This window comes from Amblyomma americanum, chromosome 6 (assembly GCF_052857255.1).
Source record: "Amblyomma americanum isolate KBUSLIRL-KWMA chromosome 6, ASM5285725v1, whole genome shotgun sequence".
Lineage (NCBI taxonomy): Eukaryota > Metazoa > Arthropoda > Arachnida > Ixodida > Ixodidae > Amblyomma > Amblyomma americanum.
Window position 1 is genome coordinate 28,990,946 of NC_135502.1, and position 24,952 is coordinate 29,015,897.

General features: G+C 49.2%; 2 protein-coding genes across 6 annotated transcripts in view; both read left to right on the plus strand.

Annotated features, from left to right (window-relative positions):
- Window positions 1–4,377, plus strand: part of CdGAPr (GTPase-activating protein CdGAPr) — a 250,190-nt gene extending 245,813 nt beyond the window's left edge. For all 5 annotated transcript variants that reach the window (XM_077668884.1, XM_077668885.1, XM_077668886.1 and 2 more), the window contains one exon: window positions 76–4,377. In XM_077668884.1, the coding sequence (XP_077525010.1) occupies window positions 76–3,341 (3,266 nt within the window). In that variant the 3' untranslated portion in view covers window positions 3,342–4,377. The remainder of the gene's footprint in view (window positions 1–75) is intronic.
- A 10,282-nt stretch (window positions 4,378–14,659) lies between these two features.
- On the plus strand, window positions 14,660–23,316 carry LOC144136524 (leucine-rich repeat transmembrane protein FLRT1-like). The gene is made up of 3 exons (XM_077668901.1): window positions 14,660–14,814; window positions 20,006–21,047; window positions 21,789–23,316. Exons 2-3 carry the CDS (start codon window positions 20,008–20,010, stop codon window positions 22,048–22,050), a joined length of 1,302 nt encoding a protein of 433 aa, XP_077525027.1. The 5' UTR covers window positions 14,660–14,814; window positions 20,006–20,007; the 3' UTR covers window positions 22,051–23,316.
- Window positions 23,317–24,952: the final 1,636 nt, after the last annotated feature.

The following is a 24,952-nucleotide window of genomic DNA, read 5'->3' on the forward strand; positions in this document are numbered from 1 at the left end:
GTGATTTCAAGTATTATTGTGCCTTTGCTGCTGCTACTTTTCCTGAATCTGCAACGGCACTTTTCCACTTCGCAGATGCGTCGAGAGTGCAGCCATTCCAGTGGCTCCCTGAGGGCACACCTGCCTCCTCTCCAACTGGTCTGCACAAGCATGTCCGCTCTGTGTCACACGACTCTTACTTCGAAAGGGGTGGGCTGGACATGTCTCTGGAGGACGTGCACGCCGCCTTTGGGCTCGGCTCCCAGCTCCCTGCCGGTGCTCCAGGCGGGGTCTGCAGAGCAGCAGGCAGTCAGACCGCTGTTGGCCCTCACAAATCGCCACGGAAACAGAAACTGTGCCCAGACAGTAGCGACGGTGCCAGTCCCAAAGTGCAGCGGCTCAGTGATTGCACACAGGCGCCCACATTCCACTCTAGTCAGGAAGCTGCTGCAGAAAGTGCGTTCAGCAAAATGGACACCGCTCCTTCCAGCGACCACGCTTCCTCTCACCCTCAGTTGCCGACGTACACAGCGGCCTCCAGCGAACAGGGTTCCGATAGGCGGCAGCAGTCGAGTCGTTCGCTGACCCCCTATTCGAACCGACAACCAATGGCTGTCCCTAGCCCCGACGATATTGAGCCATACACATCCCCATCGCCACAAGAGTACTCGCAGCCACCAAGCCAATTCCGAAGCGTGGCATCGCCGATTCATCTTGGCAACGAGAAGATGGTCTTAGTGGAGGTTCATGCTACCGAGGAGAGTAACGATCAGCAAAGGGAAACTATTGATGGTGGACTGGTCTTCCATCGCCCTTTTGTTGAGGATGTCGAAGATACAGACGGCCCATGCGGGAGCACCGGCGGATCGACCGAATTCGACGAATCCGAAAGTCACGCGGGGACAAGTTTGTCCCTTGCCGAGGACATTGCGACATCGCTTAAGATGAGCTGCTGCCAGTTTGACACAGACTTCTTAGTTGGAGACTCCTGTGGCCAAGGTCTTGAAACTAGTTTTCTTAACCGCATGAGTGCCTCGCTTCCGTATATAGAGGACACTGACACATCGGCATCACCACTGTCGTCACCCTGTGCCGGCTGCGAGCTGCTTCCTCTGGAGATGTCAACAACAAGGTCAACACCGTCACCCGCCGATGTGCCGCAAAGTGGAGCTTGTGATGGTAGCGGCAGTGAACAGATGAGCTCGTCATTTTTGGCGGCTTCGGTTGTGGACGAGAGTCTTGAGACTCCTGTATCTGTGATGCCAGAGGACGATGGCCTTCGGACGTTTGTGGATAGTGAGGTGCATGGTCTCTGTGGTGGGGTTGACACGGTTCAAAGGGTAGAGGCACTTAACAGCAGTGTTGTTCCTGCTGACAGAGCAAGTGCCGCGGCTGTTGATGAGGAAAGCTCATCATCAGATGGGGAAGAGGACAATGAGGAAGCAATGCCATATTCTTACTTAGACGAGAGTCCATTGCTGAGTGATGCTTGTGGTGGCATGCTGCATTCTCAGAGCCAGGACCAGAACCTATGCCTTCTCTCCCCTCAGGAGCCAGCAGTTCTTGAGGAAGAGAGAGAGCTCCCAGACCCAGGTGAGACTAGTGAAATGGCCCAAGAATTGTTGGGCTCGGCAGAAGAATGCAAAATGCAGGTGGAGTCTTGCATCACAGAACCAGCGCCGATGGTGTGCGACGTGGTTGTAGACGCAGGAGCTGGTGCGCCTGACAGTGCAGAATGCCCATTATTAGATTTTAGCAGCAGCTCTGTTGGGGGACCAAAAGATTCTTGTGATCAGGATTTACTTGATGTCTCAGAGAATCGTCTACTTAATTCTAGTCCTGAAATCCCGCTTAATTCTACTCGCTTACCTGACTGTGACATTGGAGCAGCAAGCTCCAATCTGCCTAATGTCACTTCATCCGATTCTCAGAAACCCATTGATATCACAGGTGTAAACCAGACAAGCTCACATAATGAAAAAACTGTAGCTTCTGATAAGTCATTAGTGGAGCTCCAGCAAAGTGAAAATGTTCATACAGAAAACAAGAAGGAAGCAGAGCCACTTCAGTATGTTAATGAGCCTGTGGCTGATCTTGGCACAGTGAATGACTCTAAGCCATTGATTGACTTTAGTGATGATGAAGTACAGCTAAGGTCATCCCCACGCCAAGCGAGAGTTATTGAAGCAAAACGAAAATCTGAAATGGTCAAACCCAATGCTGCAAGTACTGAAATGGACAGAAAGCGCCTCTCTGAGCCACCCCAGTATTCACGCTCAGAAAAGAGGGGCTCTGTGAAAGAACTCTTGTCCAAGTTTGAACCAGCTGATGCACATGGCAGTGCAGACTTAAGTCCATCAAAGACTAGCCAGCCTAGCCTTTTTACTCAGCTTAAGGTTATGCGGCTTCAGTCACTTAAGAACCCTTCTTCTCCTTCGACCAATTACGATCCCTGGTCTGATCCCATTCTTGACCAAGAAGACCAGGATGGCAGTCTGAGTCACAGGGACGAAGCTACTGCAGTTGGCACAGCTGCCAAGAACAATGCTGTTCACAACGAAGTGGGAACAACACTGGCGATTCAACCTTCTGCTTCAGAACCCAAGGTCCTGGGTGGCACAGCAGAGATTGTCTTGGATGCCGCTGTAACTGATGGCAGCACAAGGCCGTCCACTCTAGAGCTGCGGAAGGTTAACGTGCCAAACCAGGTTGAGGAGAAGCAGACTAACCAAGTACCGCTTAAGCCTGAAGCAACGCGAAGTTCTTCGGTTCCATCTGTTGAGAGCGAAGTCAGTCGCAGGCGAATAGAGAAGATCAAGGAAGAACGCCGTGCCCAGCTGAGGGAGAAGCTTAAGTCCGAAAGCTGCCGTTCCCAGTCAGACGAGGCGGTCGTGACCAAAGCAGAAGCGAAGCTGAGGAGGACCTCGGATGACGTTGCACTATGGAATGTGGACATTGTGCCGCTGCGGCAGGCAAACCGTGAGAACGAGAGGCAGCAGCTGCCTGGTGTTAGGAGCTGGCCGAAGCAGACAGCATCAGGGGACCAGAGGAGGAGGGACTCTGCTAAGCAAACTACCATCGACGTCGTGGACAGGAAACCGCCAGCAGGTAGAACTTCACCTGTCAAGACATCTCCCGTCAAAAGCTCGCCAACAAAGACTTCACCCATTAAGTCGTCGCCCATCAAGTCGCAGCCTGCAAGGTCACCAGCCCAGCAGGCAGAGACTATCATACGAAAGCAGGACCTCTCTCCACCCAAGCGGATCCGTGACAGGGCGGCAATGTTTGAGTGTCGCAGCCAGAAAGAGCAGGCACGCCCTCCGCCCCCACGGCTTGCTCGTGCTGACCTTTCCTCATTCTGAGAAATGGGCCACCATTCCACAGCACCTGCTGCATGTCGTGCTCTCAATCTCTTTGTTTCCCTCTTCCTTTTTAACCTTCTGCTAAGATGAGAAGCACCCCCAGTTGGGTCTCCACTGTAATGTTGAAAATGACCAATGGAGAGAAAGGTTTGGTGCTACTCTGCCATAGTCTTGTTTGTGTATACGTCTTAGGGCACTGCATCGTTGTTCTTATATGCCTCAGCTTCATTCGGCAAACTCCTCAGAAAGTAGATGGCGAAAGTCACCTGGTACATTCAGTTCATTATTGCGAACAAGAGTTTGGGACCTTTTGTGCCCTTTGAATTTTCGTCAGGTGCTGGCTGAGAGCTTGCTAAAGTGGACCTATGCTGTTCTACCTGTCTGCGAGGCCAAACAGCTTCCAACTAAAAAGCCAAAGTATGCGTAGAGACAAAGACAGGAAGCATTGCATTGCTGTACAGTGGCTACTGCTCTTCTTTTTCTGGTATGCTGGTGTCAAGCTCAGTGAATGTACATGTTTGTATGCTCGTTCTCTTTGTTGGCAATGCACCGAGATTACGTCTCTTTTATTGACAAACTTTTTATACCATGCCAGTGACATTTTTTGTTTGCGCCTGGTAGAAAACGGGGGTTCAAGGGGTGGAGTGCACTTGTTGCATCTTTGTTCTCTTCACATCTTAATTTTGTTTTTGCTTTCAATGAATGCTGTGTACATACTTGTTGCTGGTTTTTATGCTGTAATAAGATTATATAAATATTATAGATATATACATATGAACATTTATGAGAAATATATATATGTATGTGGCATCATCATAACAACCTGCTTGTGGCTTGGTTTCTTTAGCGAGCAATGTTTATGCACATTTTCAAGTAAATCATTGTTTGGGGTCTAAGGCTTTGTAAGGTGGGTGTGCAAACACATTTGCAATCAGTATGTAGGAGAAGCTGCATAAGATGGCGTCATCATACTGCTGCGCTAAGAGAAAGTAAAAATAAAAGCACAGAGCTAAACTGATCAGACTGCAATTGTGAGAAATTGTGCACTGTGTTCATTACTGTTGAGCACAGACTGAGAAATACTGCTTATATTCTGGGTGGCACCATATTTGCATCTGGTGACAGTACTTTCAGCTTGCAGACTTCTCAACTTTAGCACCCAGTATACGTGGGGATGTCAGTTCCCCGGTTCAGGTGAGAAAGCTGCTGAAAGAGTTGAGACTTATTATGGAGGAGGCTCGGCCCTTTGCTGTCTAAGCGGGGCTTGTTCCCCAGGGCAGTGGCTAACAACTGTTTGGTAAACCTAAAAGTTAGTCTAGCTTGATATGAGGACTACAGTTGTGCACAGTGACATGGCAACAAGAAAATGGCAAGTCTCTTGTGGAAGCAAGAACATGGTGACATTTTCTCTATTATGAGCCTTTCTGGAATAACCATGTGTTGAATTTGTGTGAAAGTATCTCTGAAGCTCTGTGTACGAGTCTAATTTACTTGAGCTGATCACCAGTTCTCTATCACTATCTCTGCAATGCAGGCAGACCATCGGATTTCTTTGCAGAGTGCTATGCACTTTTAAATACTAATGAGGCAGGCAAGCGTACACAACTCATACATAGTACGGAGTTTGCAGCTGTGTACGTGAGGATTCTGCACTCATTACATTCAAGATGAGCTTCCCCCATTACAAGTTAGAAATTGTTGCTAAGTTTGTGATAAAATGTGAGAGGTGTAGCTTGTACAAACTATGTGTGCTGTCAGTTTATTGCCGTGATTCTGGAACAGTGCAAGAAGTCTTATCACAGAGCATGGAGGGACGAATATTGCGCTTCAAAACACCAGCTCTCATAACTTTGAGCTTATGTTTTTAGCTTCCCATGGGAACTAAGAAAGTGTTATAAATTTTAAACCCTGGTAGCATTCCACTTACCCTGTCGCAAAAAATCGATTAGGTGCGTTTCCGAAGTCGGCACAAAAGATTAGGGGAAAGTCGTCTGCTATCGCTACTTCCGGTTCCAACTTTCTCCCTTGTTTGCTTGCATAACTGTAGTCGCTGTGCTGATATCACTTATTTTACTAATTTATTAATCCTGCAACATCGTTGGTTGTACTGCATCATGGCAAGGCCAACGCGACGTCGACTGTGCTCTGCTTCGTGGCGTGTTTTCGTACGAAATGCAACCAAAATAATGAAAATGGTACGAGGCTTTCTATGAGTATGCAGCGGATGTGTTGAGACTCGCTAAACGCACATTGGCCTGTGTGGGTCGTTTGCTAGCGACAGCCTTTACACGCCGTGAGAAAAATACATTATCGTCTGCTAAACTGTGCACATTTCAGCACTTCGCAGTACGGCGAAAAAAACCTATTTACCGACGCATTGAACTCATTCAAATGCATGTGAAACCGACTGCAGCGCATGCGCACAATAGCCAGCCTAGGCCGGCGTATCGACCACGACAGAACGTGCTTGCCTTTCGGGATTTTAAATTTCTGCCCTCAGGTCACGCTCATGGGCAGCACGCGCTGATCTTGCGGTGATGCTGTACAGTGAGCGATGGCGCAGCACGAATGAGTGAATAAACTATGCAGACATGCACGGCGAATGCATGCAACAGTGTGGGACAAAAAAAATAGGGAACCGGAAGTAGCTGGTTGATGATTTTCCCATGATTCTTTGCGTTCACTTTGGAAACGCACGAGCAGAGAAGGTCGTGCTCTCCTTCCTGAACGCTCTCTCCGCGTGTGCTTTGCGTCGTGCTCCGGCTGGCATGAGGCACACTGACTAAAGTGACTGTGCCCTTTAAAGCGCTATAACTCTTAATGGCAAGCTCCGAAGTTTTGCAAAAAAAAATAGTTTCGAGGAGAGGCAGTGGCGCAGTAACGGTCTTCCTTCTCGGTGAGCGCCGTGAGAGAAGGGATGAAGGACAGTGAAAGTGGAGGGCTTGGGAATCTTTTCGACCACCTGGGAATATTTCTAGGGTGTTCGAGGGGTGTTCGAGGTAGGCTATAAAAAATTGGAGGACGCTTAAGATTCGCCTTTAAGAGTGGAACGCGACAGCGTGTTGCAGCATACAATGCCAGGGAGTCCACGGAACGCCATCGCCCGTTCGGCGCGACGCCTTGCCCGTTAGACAGATCGCTCTGCTACGTACGGTGAAACGGACGCGCGGAGCGGCAAACCACGTAGAAGCGCTGCCAGGCGCCTTGCCGAAACACGCGGGACTCGAGTTGCAGTCGTAGTTCGTCGGCACATCGTTCTCTGCAAACCCGATGCCACGAATGTCAGCATAGCTTCCACGTCGCACGAAGGGGCAGCAAGCCGCAAGCTTCGTGGTGAACGCGCTTTGGATGTGCGCTGCGTTGTTCGCCGCTCACCGCGTGATTCCTGCGTGCCCGCACGGCCCCACTGCGCCCGAACGAGAGATATGTCAGACGCGTCACTTCCTTTCCTTACAATCTATTTTCATTTTCCTTTCCTTACGGCGCGGTTCGGGTGTCCACAGAGATATGTGGGACAGGCCTCACTTCCTTTCCTTAAAGCCAATTTTCATTTCATCTTCAAGGCGCGGTCCGGTTTGTCCACCGAAATACGTGACAGGCGTCCCTTCCTTTCCTTGCGCTAGGGTGCCTCGATGCCAGCGCCGGGTGAAGACAACTTAAGTGACGCCGCCATATTGAATCACAACTGGCCCCTCCCATGTACCGCGAAATGCTCGACTGGTAGCCCTGTGTAGCTCTCGCTGCAAAAGGCCGTTCAAGTTAAAGCACTTAGAAGCGCGCCGAGAGCATGAACGGCGCCGTTACAAACGCTAGCGCCGCTGATCCCGTGTGATTCAATATGGAGGCGACGCTGAAGTCCACCCCGGCAGCGCTGGCATCGAGGCACCCTATCCTTGCGCTGCCGTCGCGCGCTATCTGTTGGGGCAGTGGCGTACATTGCAAGGAGGAGGAGGGATTTTTCGCTCATGGCCGACGCCGACGACACCGGCTTTTCTGCGACACAAACATTTTAACGCTGTCGTGTTAAAATGTTTGCATTATGTAGAGTACAGGCCACCGAGCATTCATGCCGCGCGCGTACGAGACCTCAAAAGTGAGCAGAAAATTAACATTTTGCAGCGCAGTTCTTACGCGCCCGTATAATCTTCCTTGTATGTCGTCTCATTCGCGCCTTTATTCTCAGCCGCTCTCTCATCTCAAAAACATGCATTCAGTCCACCACCAGGCTAGACGGGCAGCCCGCGCCCGCATCTTGCATAAAGCACATGAAAACGAACCTGACATAGTCTACGAGACGCCGAAGAGTACTCCCAACCCTCAGCTTACGCCCTCTGCGTACTTTCCAACTACCTACAACACACGACATCAGGCTCGATCAGGGCAAACACCTCGATAGAAGACGAAGAAGCAGCCATCGCGCTAGCGATGTCTTCCGCTGCCACACTTATCCTGAGCGATTCTAAAACCGCGATTCAAAATTTGGCCCGCGGGCAGATACATGCCGCCGACTATAAAATTCTCACCCCCAACCACCTCGCCCCATCCAAATAGTCTGGGTACCGGCCCATTCGAGCAATCCCGGTAACGAACCTGCCCATTCCGCTGCTCGAGCGTACGTCAACCGAACGGCGCGTACCGAAGACCCAGGCAGCACGAGAGACCGGCTGATCTCATATCACGACATCACGCTACACTATAGCCAAGAACGTCTACTTTACCCCCCGCCATACACATCGCTGACAAAACAACAGAAGACCTGGCGACAGCTCCAGGCTCGCACCTTTCCCTCTCCAGCGCTACTTGCGCTTTTCTTCCCTTCTACTCACACCTCCGAATGTTCCCTCTGTGGGGCCCCGAGAGCCACATTCGACCACATTATGTTCTGCCGATAGCTGCAACCACCGGCCCAATTGGCCCTCGCGGACTCGGAGGGGTGGGAGCTCTTGGTTTCTAGCTCCGATCCGTCCTCGCAACTGAGGCTGGTGCAGTGGGCGGAGAAGGTCGCCGTCAGACACGGGCTGCCGGCCGCCACCCACGGCCAGGAGCCAGCCCACATCTGAAATTTTGAACTATAAGGGCTCTGCCAATAGTAAAGTTTTTCACCACCACCACCCGCATCTCAGAATTAGGGGTGAGGAGATCTCCACCTTGGACGCGATGCTTCGCGCCGCGTTCAAGTCGGCCCTCCACCTACCCCTCAATGCTTTCACAGGGAAACTTGTGGACGCCCACACACAGACCTACTACATCCGATTAACACAAGCTACTACTGGATGCCACATCCTCAACACTCTGCATTCACATCCCGGCTACCGACCGCACATTCCTCTCCATCATACGCACCATCCACTCCAACCTCTTCGTCAAGCTTCTTCTCAGAAACACCCACCCACAACACCACGACCCCCACCACCGAGCCAAGGCAAAGGCGCTCCACAAATATTACGGCCCCGAGACGTATGGCGTGCGGGTGGACGACGCATGCTCAGGCGAGGAAGCGGCGGCAGCCGTGCCGGGCCATATACTCTTTAAACTCTTGCTGCTCTCCCCCTCCCCTCAGCTACCTCCTCAGAAGTGGCTGAGGAGACAACCATAGCCCTTGCGATTGCCCCACACGGAAGCTCGTTATCCGGTGCCAGCCCGTCCCGTCACGTGGAGCTGCTCTGGGTGCCTGTGCACTAGAGGAACCCCGGCAAAGAGGCTGTGAACAGCTTAGTCCGAGGTCTGATACACGGGGCACAGGCTGCCCCCGCGTTGGAATTTTCCGAGAAGCGCATGCACACGCTCAGTGAGCTGACTCAAGCGTGTACCGAGCTGATCGAGAGACAGCTCTACTCCCCACCCCGTTCCTCCCTTGACAATTACCACTAAACCCTATGGCGCCGCCTCCAGTCCTCCCATCCCCTTGTATTGGGTCCGCTCATAAAACCCTCAATGACCCCTCTTGCACCCTCTGCAACCGCACTACCACCACCACCAGTAGTAGTAGTAGTGGTGGCGGTGGTTTATTTAAAAAAAAGGGATAGAAAAGAATGTTGTCGGCCGCGGCAATGGCTATCTAATATCTTATGCACCCGAGCTGCAGCCCTTGCCCACATTCTATTCCAATGCCCGGCGGATCCTCCCCCTCGGGGCCTGGAGCACCTCACCAGGTGGGAGGATTGGGAGCCTTCTGCTGCACTCTGAGGACCAGGTCCCGCAGAAGACCGCCACGGACCGGGCTGCCGGCGTCATGGACCGTAGGAACATGAACTTTTGAGTAAAAACCGCGCACGAAAGCCGGAGGAACAGGGCGAGGCGAGATGTCGCGGCGCAGCACACGCAGACCACAAAATAAGTGGTTTTTTTAGGAAAGGAGATGACGCAGTAACTCTCACTTCTCGGTGAACACGTCAACCGCTCCGCGAGGGAACAAAAGAAGAATGAGAGAAAAAGCCTGCCATAGTGGAACATGGAGATCTCTAACTCATGCACTGGCAGCGCACGGCACGCGGGCGCCGTTTGCGTTCCGCCTCCCTCCTTTATCCCTTCCCTTACGGCGCGGTTCAGCTGGCAACCAAGATGTGAGACAGATACTGCGCAATTTCCTTTCCCCAAAAACCAATTGATAAAAAAAAACGTGGCTGATACGGCCGGGTTCAAATCCGGATACTGAGCCACTGCGCCGGTTGGATTGGTTTTAGAGCGAAGAGCTCGACTCCTCCAATGCCGAGCCTGAAGGTCATCTGGGTCTTAGATCTGACCTCTAACGGTAGGTGCGCTGCATGAGCATAATCGCGCGTGGCAGGTTCCTCGATCTTCATCTTCATGAACTCGTCGCCACAGCTGCGCGCTTGGCAGTCAAATCCGTCGCTGCGCTGGCCAACTTTACTATATAGATAGGATAGACCCTATCTGGGACAGCAGCAATAGCATAGAGGTACAGAGTCCGCCTCGCGTGCAAGCGGACCGGGGCTAAACCTGGTGCCGCGCAATTCTTCACCGGGTTTGAATAAAAAAACAACACGTATCGATGGAATTGCATAACCAGGCCTGGGGTGCGGCGTGATCTCGGTGACCAGAACCGACAACACACTCCCTCACCAGAACAGGATTTGGCCACCCTAGTGCAGTACTTTGCCACAACCTTCCATGAACAAACCAATTAACCCTCGGCCCTCAGTCCCCAGCGGCTGCGAAGCAACTGACCAAGGCGGCGGTCAGACCTGTGACGCAGCAGAAGGTGCTGAGAATTTCTGGCTTCGGACAGGCCACCCTTGGAATCTGAACTTGGCAACGTTTAACGCTAGAACCTTATCTAGTGAGGCTAGCCTAGCAGTGCTCTTCGAGGAACTAGCGGGCACTAAATGGGATGTCATAGGGCTTATTTAATTAGGAGGACAGGTGAGGCGTATAAATTTACAGAGCTTTCCCTCTGCGTATCCTGACTGAACGGAGTTGAGTCACAGGCACTTTTTTTTTAGTGCGCTAGCACTTACAGTGGCCATTCGCCAAATTTAGGCGTTGTCTGTTCGTATGTTTGTCTGAAGTAGGTTCGGCCTACCCACCGCGTCAAGCGACAACTCAGTCATGAGAGAGTGTGCTCGCAAAGAGCTACCTGGATCGCAACCCAACCCAAGACACCGAAGTTCCTTTTGCCATAGAAGAGCAGAGGTGCATCTTAACTTGTGCACTGCGCCACTGTGCCAGGAGTACTAGGCACTACCACAAATAGTGCCTTTTTGGTGCTCACTTGGAACACGTGCTAATTGAAGATAAGGCCACCCGCTTCTACTCGGCACGGCCGACGAGAATAGGCGAGACTTCGCCTACGCATACCGAGCGATGCGGCGGTAGCACGGCCTCGCCCTTTCAGTGAACTAATGAAACCCTTCCTGCTTCCCTCGTCGAACTGTGACGTCAGCTGAAACCCTGTATTAGCTAGGGCCTTGGAAATGCCGTCAAGTTATAGCCTGACAGAATACTTAGCTGGTGTCGAGGCGCGTACTGTGCGATGACAGTGTACGTTAAAGATCCCCAGGTGGTCAAAATTATACCGACCTCCTCCACTACGGCACCTCTTTCTTCCTTTCTTCTTTCGCACCCCCTTTCATCCCTTCCCTTACGACGCGGTTCGGGTGCCCACCGAGATAAGTGAGACAGTTACTGCGCCATTTTCCTTTCCTCAAAAACCAATTTTCATTTTCATTTTTTCGAATAGTAGTAGTAGTAGTAAGTGGTTTTATTAAAATAATAATGAAAAGGAAAGAAAACATTTTTGCTAGCCCCGGCATCTGCCATCGATACTGAAGCATCTGAGCTGGGGCAGCAGAAATAAAGGATAGCAGGCAGAATGGAGAAATGAAATGAAATAGGTGAGGGGACAGGAAGAGGTAATATACAAAAGCTATTTACACAATAAGAAATGTGTACAGGTTGCGCGCGTGATTAATTCATGATGGAGCAATAAAAACACGCGGACAGCACTATGTTGACTATAACTGGAGTGGGGCGTCCAGTTGTTAATCGTCCAAGGTAGCACTCGCGGAGCGTTCGGTCAGTGCGTGTAACTTACCTGGCGGAGAACAGACGGGACTTTTCGAGGCGTCCTTGATCATAATAATTTTGACCACCTGGGGATCTTAAGGTGCACTGACATCGCACAGCACATGGGCGCCTTTACGTTACGCCTCCATCGAAACGCAGCCGCCGCGGCAGGGGCCAAAAATGAATTTCTGCATATTACTTCTCCCCCTGTCCTCTATTCCTGTCCCCTCACCTCTTTCATTTCATTTCTCCATTCTGCCTGCTGTTCTTTATTTCCGCTGCCCCAGCTCAGGTGCTTCAGTATCGATGGCAGATGCCGGGGCTAGCAAAAATCTTTTCCTTCCTTTTTACTATTATTTTTTTAATAAAACCACTACCACCATTTCTGCACTAAAATCTCTCTCCCCCCCCCCGCCGCGGTGGCTCAGTGGTTAGGGCGCTCGACTACTGATCCGGAGTTCCCGGGTTCGAACCCGACCGCGGCGGCTGCGTTTTTATGGAGGAAAAACGCTAAGGCGCCCGTGTGCTGTGCGATGTCAGTGCACGTTAAAGATCCCCAGGTGGTCGAAATTATTCCGGAGCCCTCCACTTTCACTCCCTCCTTTATCCCTTCCCTTACGGCGCGGTTCAGGTGTCCAACGATATATGAGACAGATACTGCGCCATTTCCTTTCCCCCCAAAAAAAACCAATTATTATTATTATTATTAAAATCTCGGAATTAAAACACACGCGCACAGCACTGTGTTGGCTACAACTGGAGTGAGGCGTCCAGTTATTAATCGTTCAAGGTAGAAACCGCGGGGCGTTCGGTCACTGCGTGTAACTACCTGACGGAGAACAGACGGGACGTCAAGCCCGTGTGTTCGAGGAATGCACAGAGGCTCACCAAGGTTCGCTCACGAGTGCGCGCTGCCCTGCGGCCACAATAGCGTCTTGAGGGAGTCTGGTAGTATGCCCAGCGCCCTATAGGCCACAAGCATATCGCGACGAGCATCGGCTAACCTGGCACAGTGAAGGAGCAGGTGTTCTAGTGTTTCCACTGCACCGCATCCGTCACACACATCACTCGCCGCGATTCCGTGACGATCCCGTCGTTCCCCGGGCCACATGAACTAATCACGCGCACAACCTGGACACATTTCTTATTGTGTAAATAGTTTGTATATACTACTTCTCCCCCTATCCTCTCTTCCTGTCCCCTCACCTTTTTCATTTCATTTCTCCATTCTGCCTGCTATCCTTTCTTTCCGCTGCCCCAGCTCAGGTGCTTCAGTATCGATGGCAGATGCCGGGGCTAGCAAAAAACTTTTCCTTCCTTTTTACTATTATTTTAATAAAAAAAACCACTACCACCACTAAAATCTCGGTTTAAATTTCTGCAGCCACGCGGCGGCAACAGCTCCCCTGGGCAAAGTGGATTCGGAGCCCGGAAATTGCTCAAGCCAGTCGCGAAGTGGCCTGCGTATTTTTGAAATAAGGATCGATACACAACTTGAAGCCGCATCCGCAGCGCGAAACAGTGATATATCTAAACAGTCTACACAGGCTCGTTGCTGCTAACCATCCTGCTATAACCACGAAGTGTAAGACCGGCTTTCGGCTTATGCTTCCTCCGGTTCGCAGGCTAGGTTGAAGCAGACCGTCGATACTGCGACTGCTGTAGGCCTATTTTTTGTAGTTTATACTCCCTGTCAGAAGCGTTGAAAGCTCCGAGATACAAGTTAGAGCTCGAGATAGAAGGACCGGTATAGTATATGCGTTATCGCGGCCGTATACTGAGCCTATCATACCGGTCGCGAACTACATAGGGGCGTTGTAAGCTGCTATAATACGACCGGCATCATAACTGCTGCGTCTCAGATCGACTGCCCTGCCTTTTCAGCGTGCTTGTGTCTATGAAGTTAAATAACAGCACAGCGTTTTTTTTTTACTTTTACTTCTCGTAGATGAGGCTGTGGGCCCACGAAGAGGAAGAAAAAATAGAAGGACGCTTAAGCTTCGTCTTTAAGAGTGAGACGCGAGAGCGTGTCGCAGCGTTGTCGAGGGGTATTCGGCGCGACGCGTGGCCCGTTGGACAATTTAAGGAAAGGACGCATGTCTCACATATCTCGGCGGACACCCGAACCGGGCCGTAATTGGAAGGAAAGTGAAATGAACAATTATTTTTAAGGAAAGGAAATTACGCCTGTCTCACATTTCTTGCTGGACACCCGGATCGCGCCGTAAGGGAAGGAAAAATCGATCGATCGATCAGTCAATCAGTCCATCAATCACTCAATCCTTAACGCTGTCGCGTTAAAATCCCTTCCCTTACGGTGAGGTTCAGGTGTCCACCGAGATGCGCCATTTTTCGCTCACGGCCAACGCCGCCGACGACACCGGCTTTTCTGCGACACGAGCTCCTTAACGCCGTCGCGTTAAAATGCAATATATGTCGCTGTCGTGGTTGAGTGATAGCTGCTCGCGCAGTTTACCTAATGCGCGTCAACGTTGAGCTTGGTTCTTGCTTTTGCGTGGTTGTTGCAATAACAGGAAGTGGCAGGTCTGGCCTTTCAATGAACGGCCGTCGACTAGACGTTTCTGCCTGCTTCGTGCGCATCTACACGCAGCGCGCACATTCCTCAGCGTTCCAGGCGTAATACGGACTGCCACGTGTGCCGGTGCGGTCGCTCAGTGGAAGCACGGCACGTGTGCGAGCGGAAACGGGCCACGAATTCTTCGCGTGCTGGCACGTCTTCAGGTGCGGCAGCGGCAACGCATTTCAGTCGGCCTCTGCGCAGCTGTGGGTTGGAGAAGTCTCCACGGGGGCGAGATAAGGGGTGATAACGGTGCTCGTGCTGCCCGTAACTCTCTCGAGTCGCCTTATCGGCGAAGGCGGCGACCACAGACCGGCGTTGCTGCCAACACCACAGCCTGGGACGCGGCTTGACGCACAATCTAGTCAGGTAGGTCTCCCCGTGGACGTGCATATATGCGCTTAAGCATTGGAGTGCGAACTATGAGAGCACCTCATGCTGCAATGTTTATCAGTTCCTCATGTATGTGTACGATTATTGTTATAGGAAGTACAGTCGGACAACGGAAGCGGCCCCCATGTCTGTAGCGCGTGGTTCGTATGTCAGAGAGTGAAAGAAACGTTTAGCTGCTCAGTTCGGGCTGCAGTGCTCTCGTCTGAGTTGCTTGTTTATTAATGTGTCTCTCCTTGCGTTCAGACGTTGAGCCTAGCAGGAGTGGTCAGATTTCGCTGTGTTTGCTTCGCACAGCAACGTTCGCGTTCTCTTGACAGGAGTTAAGGGGGCTGTACGGGAGGCTACATAAATTGCTAAGACCAACAGATATCTATATGCGCATCATGAGTTCTCATAGAAGCATGTTAGATCAGTGCGTTTTATACACTCGGGATCAGTTCCACGCCATACATGTGAATCTGAACGGTGGCGTCCGTTAACCATGAGCGGAACGGCGACGCGAGGAATGAAGTCCGTGGCGCCTCCTTGGGCGCTGGGCGGTGGTTGCGATAACCTCGCATCGTCGCTTTTAAGCCCGTTGCCATGCTCTGCTAGCCCAAGTTCGCTGCACTGAACAAATAAACGAAAAAACAGAAAAGCCAGGCTTTGGGAGCGGCTCGCCGCTAGTCACGACTTCGTGTCCTGGCACTGTGAGCACCTTCTCCTGTTCAAACTTTTCTCGGCACGTGCCTTCACTTCAGTTACGTTGGGAAGAAAAGACGAGAACACATGGGCAAAAACCAAGCGCTGATGATGCACGCCCACGTGCAGGTGGAAACATCTAAATTGCTGTCAACTAAGCTAATTACTCACTCTAAATCAATTACCACGTAGACATAGAAGTTGACGCAAATCCAAATGAGCTTTCAGTGAAGGGCAGCATATCATTATTTAGGGCTCAAGTAACAAAAATATACCGGGCTTGAAGTTCACTAAGATGGCAGCTTTGGACTGTACAAATAACGACGAGTAAACAACACAGAGGAAAGACGTCCGTGTCCTTTTCTTCTGCCCTGTTTTTTTCTGCATTGTTTACTTAGAGCTCGGAATCTTAGTGTTTTGCTTTCGGGGCAGCAATTTCATGATCAATTCCCAGCAGTTACACACCTGTGTTCAGATATTTCAACGGTTTTGCTTTTCTTACTCGTTATTTGGTATATGAAGACGGCGGTCGCTGATATTAAAACGCGAGCTTGCTCACTCATTGCCGGAACTGTGTCGCAAGTTCGTTATAATAAAAGCTCTCAAAAATCTATAGCCTGGGGCCCCTGGGCAAGAGGGGAGGTCGTACCCCCACCCCACCCGTCTCTAACTGCACTCAGATCAGATTTCTCGCAAACGCCTCAATTCTAGGACGCTATTCATGTAAAGCACAGTGGGGCTGAGCTGGTTGGCTTCGTAGCCAGTCGCAAAGTTTTTCGTTTCAGTAACGTAAACCAATCATGCGCCAAAAGAAGTCGCTGATTGTCTGATTCTCTGACCCCTGTTCGTGGGCATGCTTAGAACTGAAACAGACCATGCGCAAACTTTTTTAATGCAAGCGGTCAGTACTTTTTTGTACATCTTTATAAAGCTGCCCATTTCAGTTAAGTTTTATATGCATTAACAAGTGGACCTTTGAACAGAGCGAAATAGGAAGAAATATATACAAGAAACAAAATTTAACATTTAAATAAATTATGAAATAAATAAAAATTAATAACAAAACAAACTCGAAGTCTCATCCTCCTTGTCTATAGCTTCCGGTGATGAGAAAATTATTATGGTTTCCGTGTTCAGACCGCACGCTCTGACTCTGTGCTATCGTCACTTCGTCACTGACTGCATAGGCTTGATGCTGCAGGCGATTGAAATGTGATGCATACGCCCGCAATTGATCAGCGATACATCAATCCTATTTCCTACTGCGTGCAAGTGTCTCCGAGTTGCATCAAGTAAAATAACACGAGATTTTCGATTTATCAGTACATAACAGTTACCGAAGTACCGGAGGCGGCATACGCACAACGGGCAGTATGAGGAGACAGGTGTATTTGGCAGCAATCGAAGGGAGAGAGGGAGGCTTCGCAGCATCCTTTGCTACTTGGACAAATAGATTTCTTCATTCATTTAACAAGCATTTTCCCATTCACACGATTCATCCATTTTATGACTTGAGGCAGCTAATCACCGCTCAAATGAAATTAAGCAAAAAAAAAACAAATGTAATCATTTCCTTACCTTTTCGCGCTTTCACAGCAACGCAAAGCTATCTTGTCACCTTGTTTGATTTTTCTGTGCAATTGCGTAGCGGCACGAGAGACGGATGTACTCCCAGATGTGGCCAGAGCCGATTGCCCTCTTGAATTCGCTCCGCAGCTCGCCATTATCATCAGCTGTTGTCATAAAAGTCGTTCACCTCATCCCTATTTAACGCATACCGGCGAAGTTTTCTAAAAAAAAATGTCGTACCATTCCGTATTCGGCTCAACTGCCATCGATATACCGCTCTGTTCTATGTACAGGCTGCGAGGCTGCGCGTTCCATTTTGTGATGTGTTGTCAGTACAAAGTTCTTAACTTTTCACCATCATCATCATCATCATCTTTTCCTGCCTTTTAACCTTTTTATGGAACATGGTACTATCGCAGGAGACAAGGACGAAGGGAGGAGACAACACGAACGCCGGACTTCAACTGAAATATATTGCACACTTGCAGCACACTTGCAGGCGACAGCCGCGCTTCTCTGTATATAAAAGTCCTGCAAGTGTGCAATAAATTTCAGTTGAAGTCCGGCGTTCGTGTTGTCTTCTCCCTTCGTCCTTGTCTCTTGCGCTGGTACCATGTTCCATAATAATGCAAACAACCAACTAGCCCAGCTGTCTACCCGGCTTTTAACCTTGCCCAGAGACAAAAAAAAACAAAAAAACTGGCTGTTACAGCTGTATACCTTCCCTATTCCGAACAGATTTATTTCCCAATGCACAGATGTGTGTTGGGCAATAAACCATCTCATAATGAGAGCGTAGTTGTAGGTCACGTGGACCGTAAAGCCCACGTGACCTGCAAGTCCACCTGGATCATATTAACGCAGATGCCGTATCTCATTGGCCAGAATTTTCACTGGCCAAACCGCCGAATCTGATCAGATATTCATTACTGGTCACCGGTTACGTAAGCCATGTTTGCGGTTGCGGCATTGTACGCTAACAGCGGACAGTAACTACAACGTTAACTACTCTTTGAATTAATCATCATCATCAGTAGTAGTAGTACCAGGCTTTATTTAGGCAGAACACTTAGGCGCCTAAGACGTCGATGGCCTGCTGCACGAGCAGGCGCTGTTCTTCTTCACCTTCAGCTGTAAGGAATAAAACACGTCACTGACGATGATTGTGAAGACGTGTAATTTCATTCCTAATGTCGACATTTTCCGCGTCGACCATGCAAATTTTCTTTTCTTGCCTCTTCTACCTATAAAAAAAAAACAGGAGTTAGAAAAACGCTTTAATGTGTGTTGCGTTATTTTAGAACCTTTATTCTAATTTAAGTTGAACTAAAGAAGTCCAGCATGATTTTGTCTGTTTGCTGGGGTGCATGTATACTCCATCTCACAAGTCGTTTGCAGTGCTGTCAAGGCTGCGGCGATATGAGCCAATCAGAACGGCGTGCATTGACAAACGTGTTTCTCCGCGCCCCTTTCCCCATGACTGATTGCTCCATCACTGGGAAGAAAATAGCACCAGTGTATGGCTGCTGCGTACAGAAGACTCGACCGACTTAAAAACACTGAAAAATTAGGCCTATGGCTTGCTGTAGCTTTCACCAACCATTACTCGTTCTTAATCGGTATGGCTGATAGCCCTGCATGTGCCTTCTGCGGGTATGACGAGACTATATCCCACATTCTTTGTGACTGCCCTGCCTACAGCGCCGAAAGGCAGTCTCTTTACAGTGCGCTGGAGCGTCTAGATCCACGCCCACTGACGTAAATGAAGATTCTCGGCCACTGGTCGCGGCGATCGTCGGCGGTGAAGGCCTCCAAGGCACTTCTCCGCTTCTTGCGAACTTCTGGCCTGCACGATAGGCTGTGACTTTACCGAACGCTGACTATTCATAGTGACTTCAATTTTTCTGCTACTCTCCTTTCTCTTTCATTTTTTTATCCCCTCACCCCTTTCCCCCGTGTGTGGTAGCAAACCGATTATTCTTCTGGTTAACCTCCCTGCCTTTCCTCTTCTTCTTCCTCCTCCTCCTCCTAGGCCGAATCGGTGGGCGCCATTTTACGGATGACGACGCAGTGCTGTGTTCGTGCGGGCTTTCTCTGCTGATTTAACCAGTAAATGAAACGCTCGCTGTACTTTCAAAACACTATCATGAACTAGCTTTTCAATTACTGCAATAATTATTTGAAAAATAGTTATAACAGCACTCAAATATTTGAGGGACTTTCTGTTGCCTTGCTTGGCCTGATTGGACAAGAGAGCTCTACTTTTTACAGTGCTGCAAACGACTTGTGAGATGAAGTACAGTTTTACCGAGAAGCACGAGCCAACAAAGAGAAGCTTCTGTGTGGTGAGCCCAAGGAGCTTCAGCATTGCCGCTACGGCATGTCGAGGCCAGCGATCATGTATATTTCTTAGCCTCTTTTCTCTTTTTTTTTCGTGAACTATAGAAACATGTTCAATTTTCGGGGCCAGAAAATCTGAAGCATATCTTATTTAAGCAAGTTAAGCAGGACGCTGGTACACACTGCCGCAATCTTATGCAAAAACATAAAAATTAGTGCACTAAGCCGGTATTGTTTTCAAAAGTAAGGATAAATGTGTCGCGGCACAAGGCCTCTGCTCATTACTGGCTTTCGTTTCGTTGTGCCATAGAATGAAGGGAACAACCCAGATGATAACGTAAATAAGCATCTGGAATTTTATTGTAGGCAGCTGTGGGTAAGTTCTTAAAAGAATTCCAGCAGAAACACATGTGAAGGTAGAAGAACTAATTAAAATAGCTGATAAAGAATTAAAATTGCTTTCTCTGTCACTGGTGCCCAGATGAAAGCAAAAAAAAATGTGCGCTTTATGCCCAGAAAAAGTTGAAGACAGTTTCTTGCGTTAAAGACCACTGGAATCTGTTTCTTCTCTTTGCAGGAATGAAGATCACGTTATTTCTGTTTATTGTGATCTGGTCATCAGTTCGCGGCGGACCTGAGTTCACAGCGGTTTGCCCACGCTCCTGTCAGTGCGGGGATAACCTTAGGGTGATCTCATGCGCGCATCAGCAGCTGCACAGTTTTCCCCAGCCCCTACCTGACAACATTGAGGAACTTGACGTCAGCTTCAATACTATTGACAGCATTCCATCACTAGCTGCCCATAGAATCATCAAGATCACACTATGCCACAATCACGTAAGCGCAATATTGCGCGGCACTTTCGCCCACACGAACTTGCTGCAGAACCTGGACCTCAGCCACAACTGTCTCTCTTCGCTAGCGGCCGACGATTTGGACGGCCTGGAATCCCTTCGAAATTTGGACCTTCGTTGGAACGATCTTCGGAAATTAGAGCATTACGCTTTCCACAGGGTTCCAAATCTGAAGACACTGAAGCTATCTGGAAACCCGTTGAGATACGTCGACAGCTCGTGGTTCAAGAACTTGGACGTCCTCGAAGTACTGGAACTGCGTGCCATAGGCGCGTACAGCTTGGCTGCCGATGCCTTTCTGCTCGCGCCCAGGTTGCAAGTGATTGATCTGTCCGAGAACGACTTCAGCGACGTTCCAAGCGCGCTGGGAAGCGCACGGAATCTTCGAATTCTCACGATGGACCAGAATCCCGTGATGAATTTGAGTAGGACGGCTCTGTCTGGCGTCAAAAACTTGGAAGAGCTTCACATGAGTAACATGCCGCGACTTGAAAGCGTCGATAAGGGCAGTCTCTGGAATATGAGGCACCTGGCCCTCGTTAACATGAGCTACAACGTGCGGTTGAAGGTAATAAGTGACTCGGCTCTTCAATGGATAAAGTCGCCCGTGCTCGAAATTGTGGTGACGAATAACAGCTTGCAGACGCTAGATTATGCTTTCAGTGGACTTTGTGACGCAGGATTGCTTAACCTTGACGGAAATCCGTGGCTGTGCGACTGTAAAATACTTTGGATGAGAAGCTGCAATGCGACGCAGGATTTGAGGTAAGCAAAAGCTTCTTTATCTTTGGTTTTGAGTACGCGGCCATTTATGAATTTTATGGATGAGCGTGCGTGTTAATGCAAAAGGTTCTCCCAAGATGTGGGGATAGACGCTAAACAGCAAGCACCAACACAATGTGGACATTTCCACTCTTAGGCGTTTTGACGCAACGTTACGCTTAGACGTGCAATAGTAAAATATCGGAGAGCTCAAAATTTTCTACTTTTGGTTCAGAACTTTGTATACAGTTAAGGTCTGCGATTCAGTCTCTTCGTTAAAAGGCTGGTTTGCTTTTCTATGAATTAGAATGCCAGTAATGGTGTTCAGGACTTCCAAGTCAGTTATACATAATTATCCAAGCCATATAACGTCTGCATATACTACTGCTGACGTCTCCATTTTTATCTAGTTCACTTCGAATAAATGGTACAGACACAAATAGGGGCTTAAACATATTAACCTTTCTAAAAGATGAGACGAGCGTAAGGTTACGCAGGAGGGACGTTCGCATCATTCTCTCCCATTGTTGCATTTTCATCGATTATGCGCACACTGATTCAACTGAGCTGTATGCCATGCTTTACAAGAAGCACTTCTTCCACAATATTTCACATCTATGGCCGCCCACGTTGTTGCAGTTTGTGATGTGGTCAGTTGAAAGAATTGTTGGCTTGCTTTGGCGCGATTGCTGTCACAGGCAGCATGGGAACCCTCCTTGGGTGTCATGTTCTTGTCTTTTCCAGATGCAGCGGTCCACTGCCCCTCGCTGGAAAGGCCATTGGGCATGTGAAGCCTTCCGAAATGAGCTGTCCTCTAAGCCAGAGTCTGCTGCAGCGGTTCGAGGAGACCGCCAGCAACAAGCTGGTGCTGGCGACCGTGGGTGTGTGCGCGCTCTCCGTGACGTTAGCCGCTGGTGTGTGCATCTGGCGGGGCAGGAGGCGTGGACTCCAGAAGGACGCTCGGTATAGCGCCGTCCACTACTCGCACGTGACTCCCAAGAACTAACTCTTCGTGAGTGCGCGCGCTATGAACTGTCGTCCAAGAAAAGGGAGTACCCTTCATCAGACACGAACTACAGTAAAGATCGACTATGGGATGCAGTAAACGGCCAAAAGGAATACCTTGCTGTTGCTTGGCAATAGCAAGAAGGTACTGTTCGGGACGGAGTATAACTGCGCTTTCGAGGTAGAAAGGCTCAAGATCTTACTAAGACCTTACTAAGGCTCTATGTGCATGCTTTTTGTGTTTTTGCAAAACTGAAGTTTCCGACCTTTATTCAAGGTTTAGGCAACCTGTCAGGTGCTCCGTACCTTTTATCCCTAACGGTTTAGTTTTCTCTAGACGGAAAACTAAGCACAAATAAAAGTATGATGATGATGAAGTTCGATCCTGCGTGACGCGTGACCCTCCCCCCTTTTTATTTTCCTTTAATTTCTTTACGTAAAATGAAGCTGTTCATTCGACTCTGGACATTTAATGTTGCTCGTGGGTCGTGGACTTCCGCTTCCTCGCCGGCATTCATATAGGGAGAGAAAGCGCTGTAGCTGAACCCTGCGTGGCCAAACTGGATGACTGTTCTTTTAGCGCTATCAAACAGAATGTCGCTAGTTGCGGAAACGACAATTGTTACTCTTGTCGCAACGTACGTCACGGCCGTGGCAATACCGCATTCTGCCTATGGCATCTATCGCGGTAAGGACAATGGATGGTAAGACTTCCTCCATTAGTGTCACTTTGTCAAAGGAACGCATAGGCTTAGCAACTGTTGCAAAAAAACGAGAATTTTCCGGTGCTTTCAAGATCAATACTTTCGTGCGGAGGAAGAGGAAAAATACTAGAGGGTATGCTTAAGCTCCGTCTTAAAGGTTTGACGCGATAAAATTAATTGGTTAATGCCCGTATATGCGGAATTGATTATTCTCGACTTCACATTCGTAGATCTCTAGGAGTCCTTATACCACTCCTGGCGAAGTGGTGCAGCGGTTAAGCGATGCTGCACTGCCCTGCGATGGAAGGTGCTGCCACTGATAGGTCTTGTGAGACCCAGAGTGCTCTTCCCGAGCAACCTCTCGCGACCAATCACTAAATTAAATGCCACCAGCCATGGTGGGCAGGTTGTGACGATGTCACAACGTCATGTAACATAGGTTTCCCACTTGCTGCCTCTCCGAGGATTTTTCGTGGATTTTTCGCTCACTGCTATACTCACGGCCAACGACGCCGACGATGACGCCGGCTCTTTTGCGTTATAAATTTAATTCATTAGGCCGATAGCGGGTGCTGGCGGCTTTTCCCACGTCGTGTCTCTCACTTCAGCCAGAAAGGTGTTCCATGCAGCTAAATTATGCGAGTATGCATAATTAACCAATTGCTTCATCCATATAATATGCAAAGGTATGTTCTGGAGTTACATAAAGGACTTTTAGCAGTTTACAGAATGCGGACGACTTGCGTGTGGGTTGTCAGGCCGGAAGCGTTTACTGAGGATGCAGGCGCTTATTCTTTACAGTAAATGCACACAATTGGCATACGGGACGTAAAGCTAACGCATACCAGTCACTCACGCTGGGGTGTTCCGTAATAACTGCGTCGTCGCTGTAGAGCGCCCGTCATGAATTGGGCATTGTCCAGTTGATGTTGAACAAAAATTCTTTTCTGCTCAAGGCTCATAGCTTCATAACTGAGGATCGGCTTGGGCCCTCCACGTAGGAAAGGAGAGCGCGTACGCGTTTCCGAAGGTCATCCTCATTAGAGCGTATACAATCCTTGAACAAGAAAGTATGTTCTTTATTACCACGATTTAGATACCTCATAACGATTCAAATTGCACGATAATCAGAAAAGCGAGCTACGCTGAATCCAATTTCTATACTTTTGTCTTTAATTTTTCTGGCAATCATTCAGTAAAATACACAGGGACACCGACTCAGCAGCTTCCGACAACGCATTTTCCCGGCGTATCTAACGACAAGGTGACGTAACGTTTTTAGCATATGACTTGTTCTTTTTGATCTGTGTGTTAACTGCGAGATGAATTAGTTTAGAAAACTTTCTGTTTTTCCTGGTTGTCTTGGTTATCTTCGTCGCCAGTGGCGCAAACGGTCAAAATTGTAGACCGCTTTCTGCAGTACTTGCAAAGCACTGTTGTTCTGAAGTCAACCGATTTCAAGAGCTACGATGATCAGCGCCGAGAGGCAGCTAGGGGCAACCAGTATTACTCAAGTCTGTGTGATTTTGCTATTAACTAGTAAGGTTGGTGACGGAAGTAGACAAGTTTCGCAGCGATGCCGTTCTGTCAAACTACATGTCATGCGCGGGACACCACAGAGAGAGGTTTCCGTTCTAAGGCACACTGGAAATGCAGGGGAGATATTGAAATACTATGGTAGAACTACGGCCTGTGTCGCAGCGCCGGCTCAGGTGGGATGCGTGGCGTTCAACCCACCGCAAACAGGCATCCAGATGATGTTTAGAGAAAAGGAAAGGAAATATTGGCGACACGTATTAATGCCTACGGTCGATGACACCGGCGCACGCAGTCCGAATCCTGTTCACTCGCGCTCATATATAGGTTTCTGCACATCAGTATACACAGCAACTTGGAACAGGGTTTTGCGATCCACGGTTCCATAGCGCAACATGCACAGGGATGACCACGCTTATAGTAAACACTGATTGAGCTAATTTTAATTGAAACTTCATTCTGTAACAGACAAATGTTGCCAGGAAGCCAGGTAAAAAGCTCTGGACCAGCTTTAGGGTTCTTATCTCCTCAAGCACATAGGGCAGCATTTTAGCATGCAGCAAAGGAAGCACACTTATGCATAAAACTACGTAAAACCGCATCGGGAGAAACTGCAAACCAAAGCAAGCAAAAGAGAAATAAGAAATCTTTTCCCATCACGAT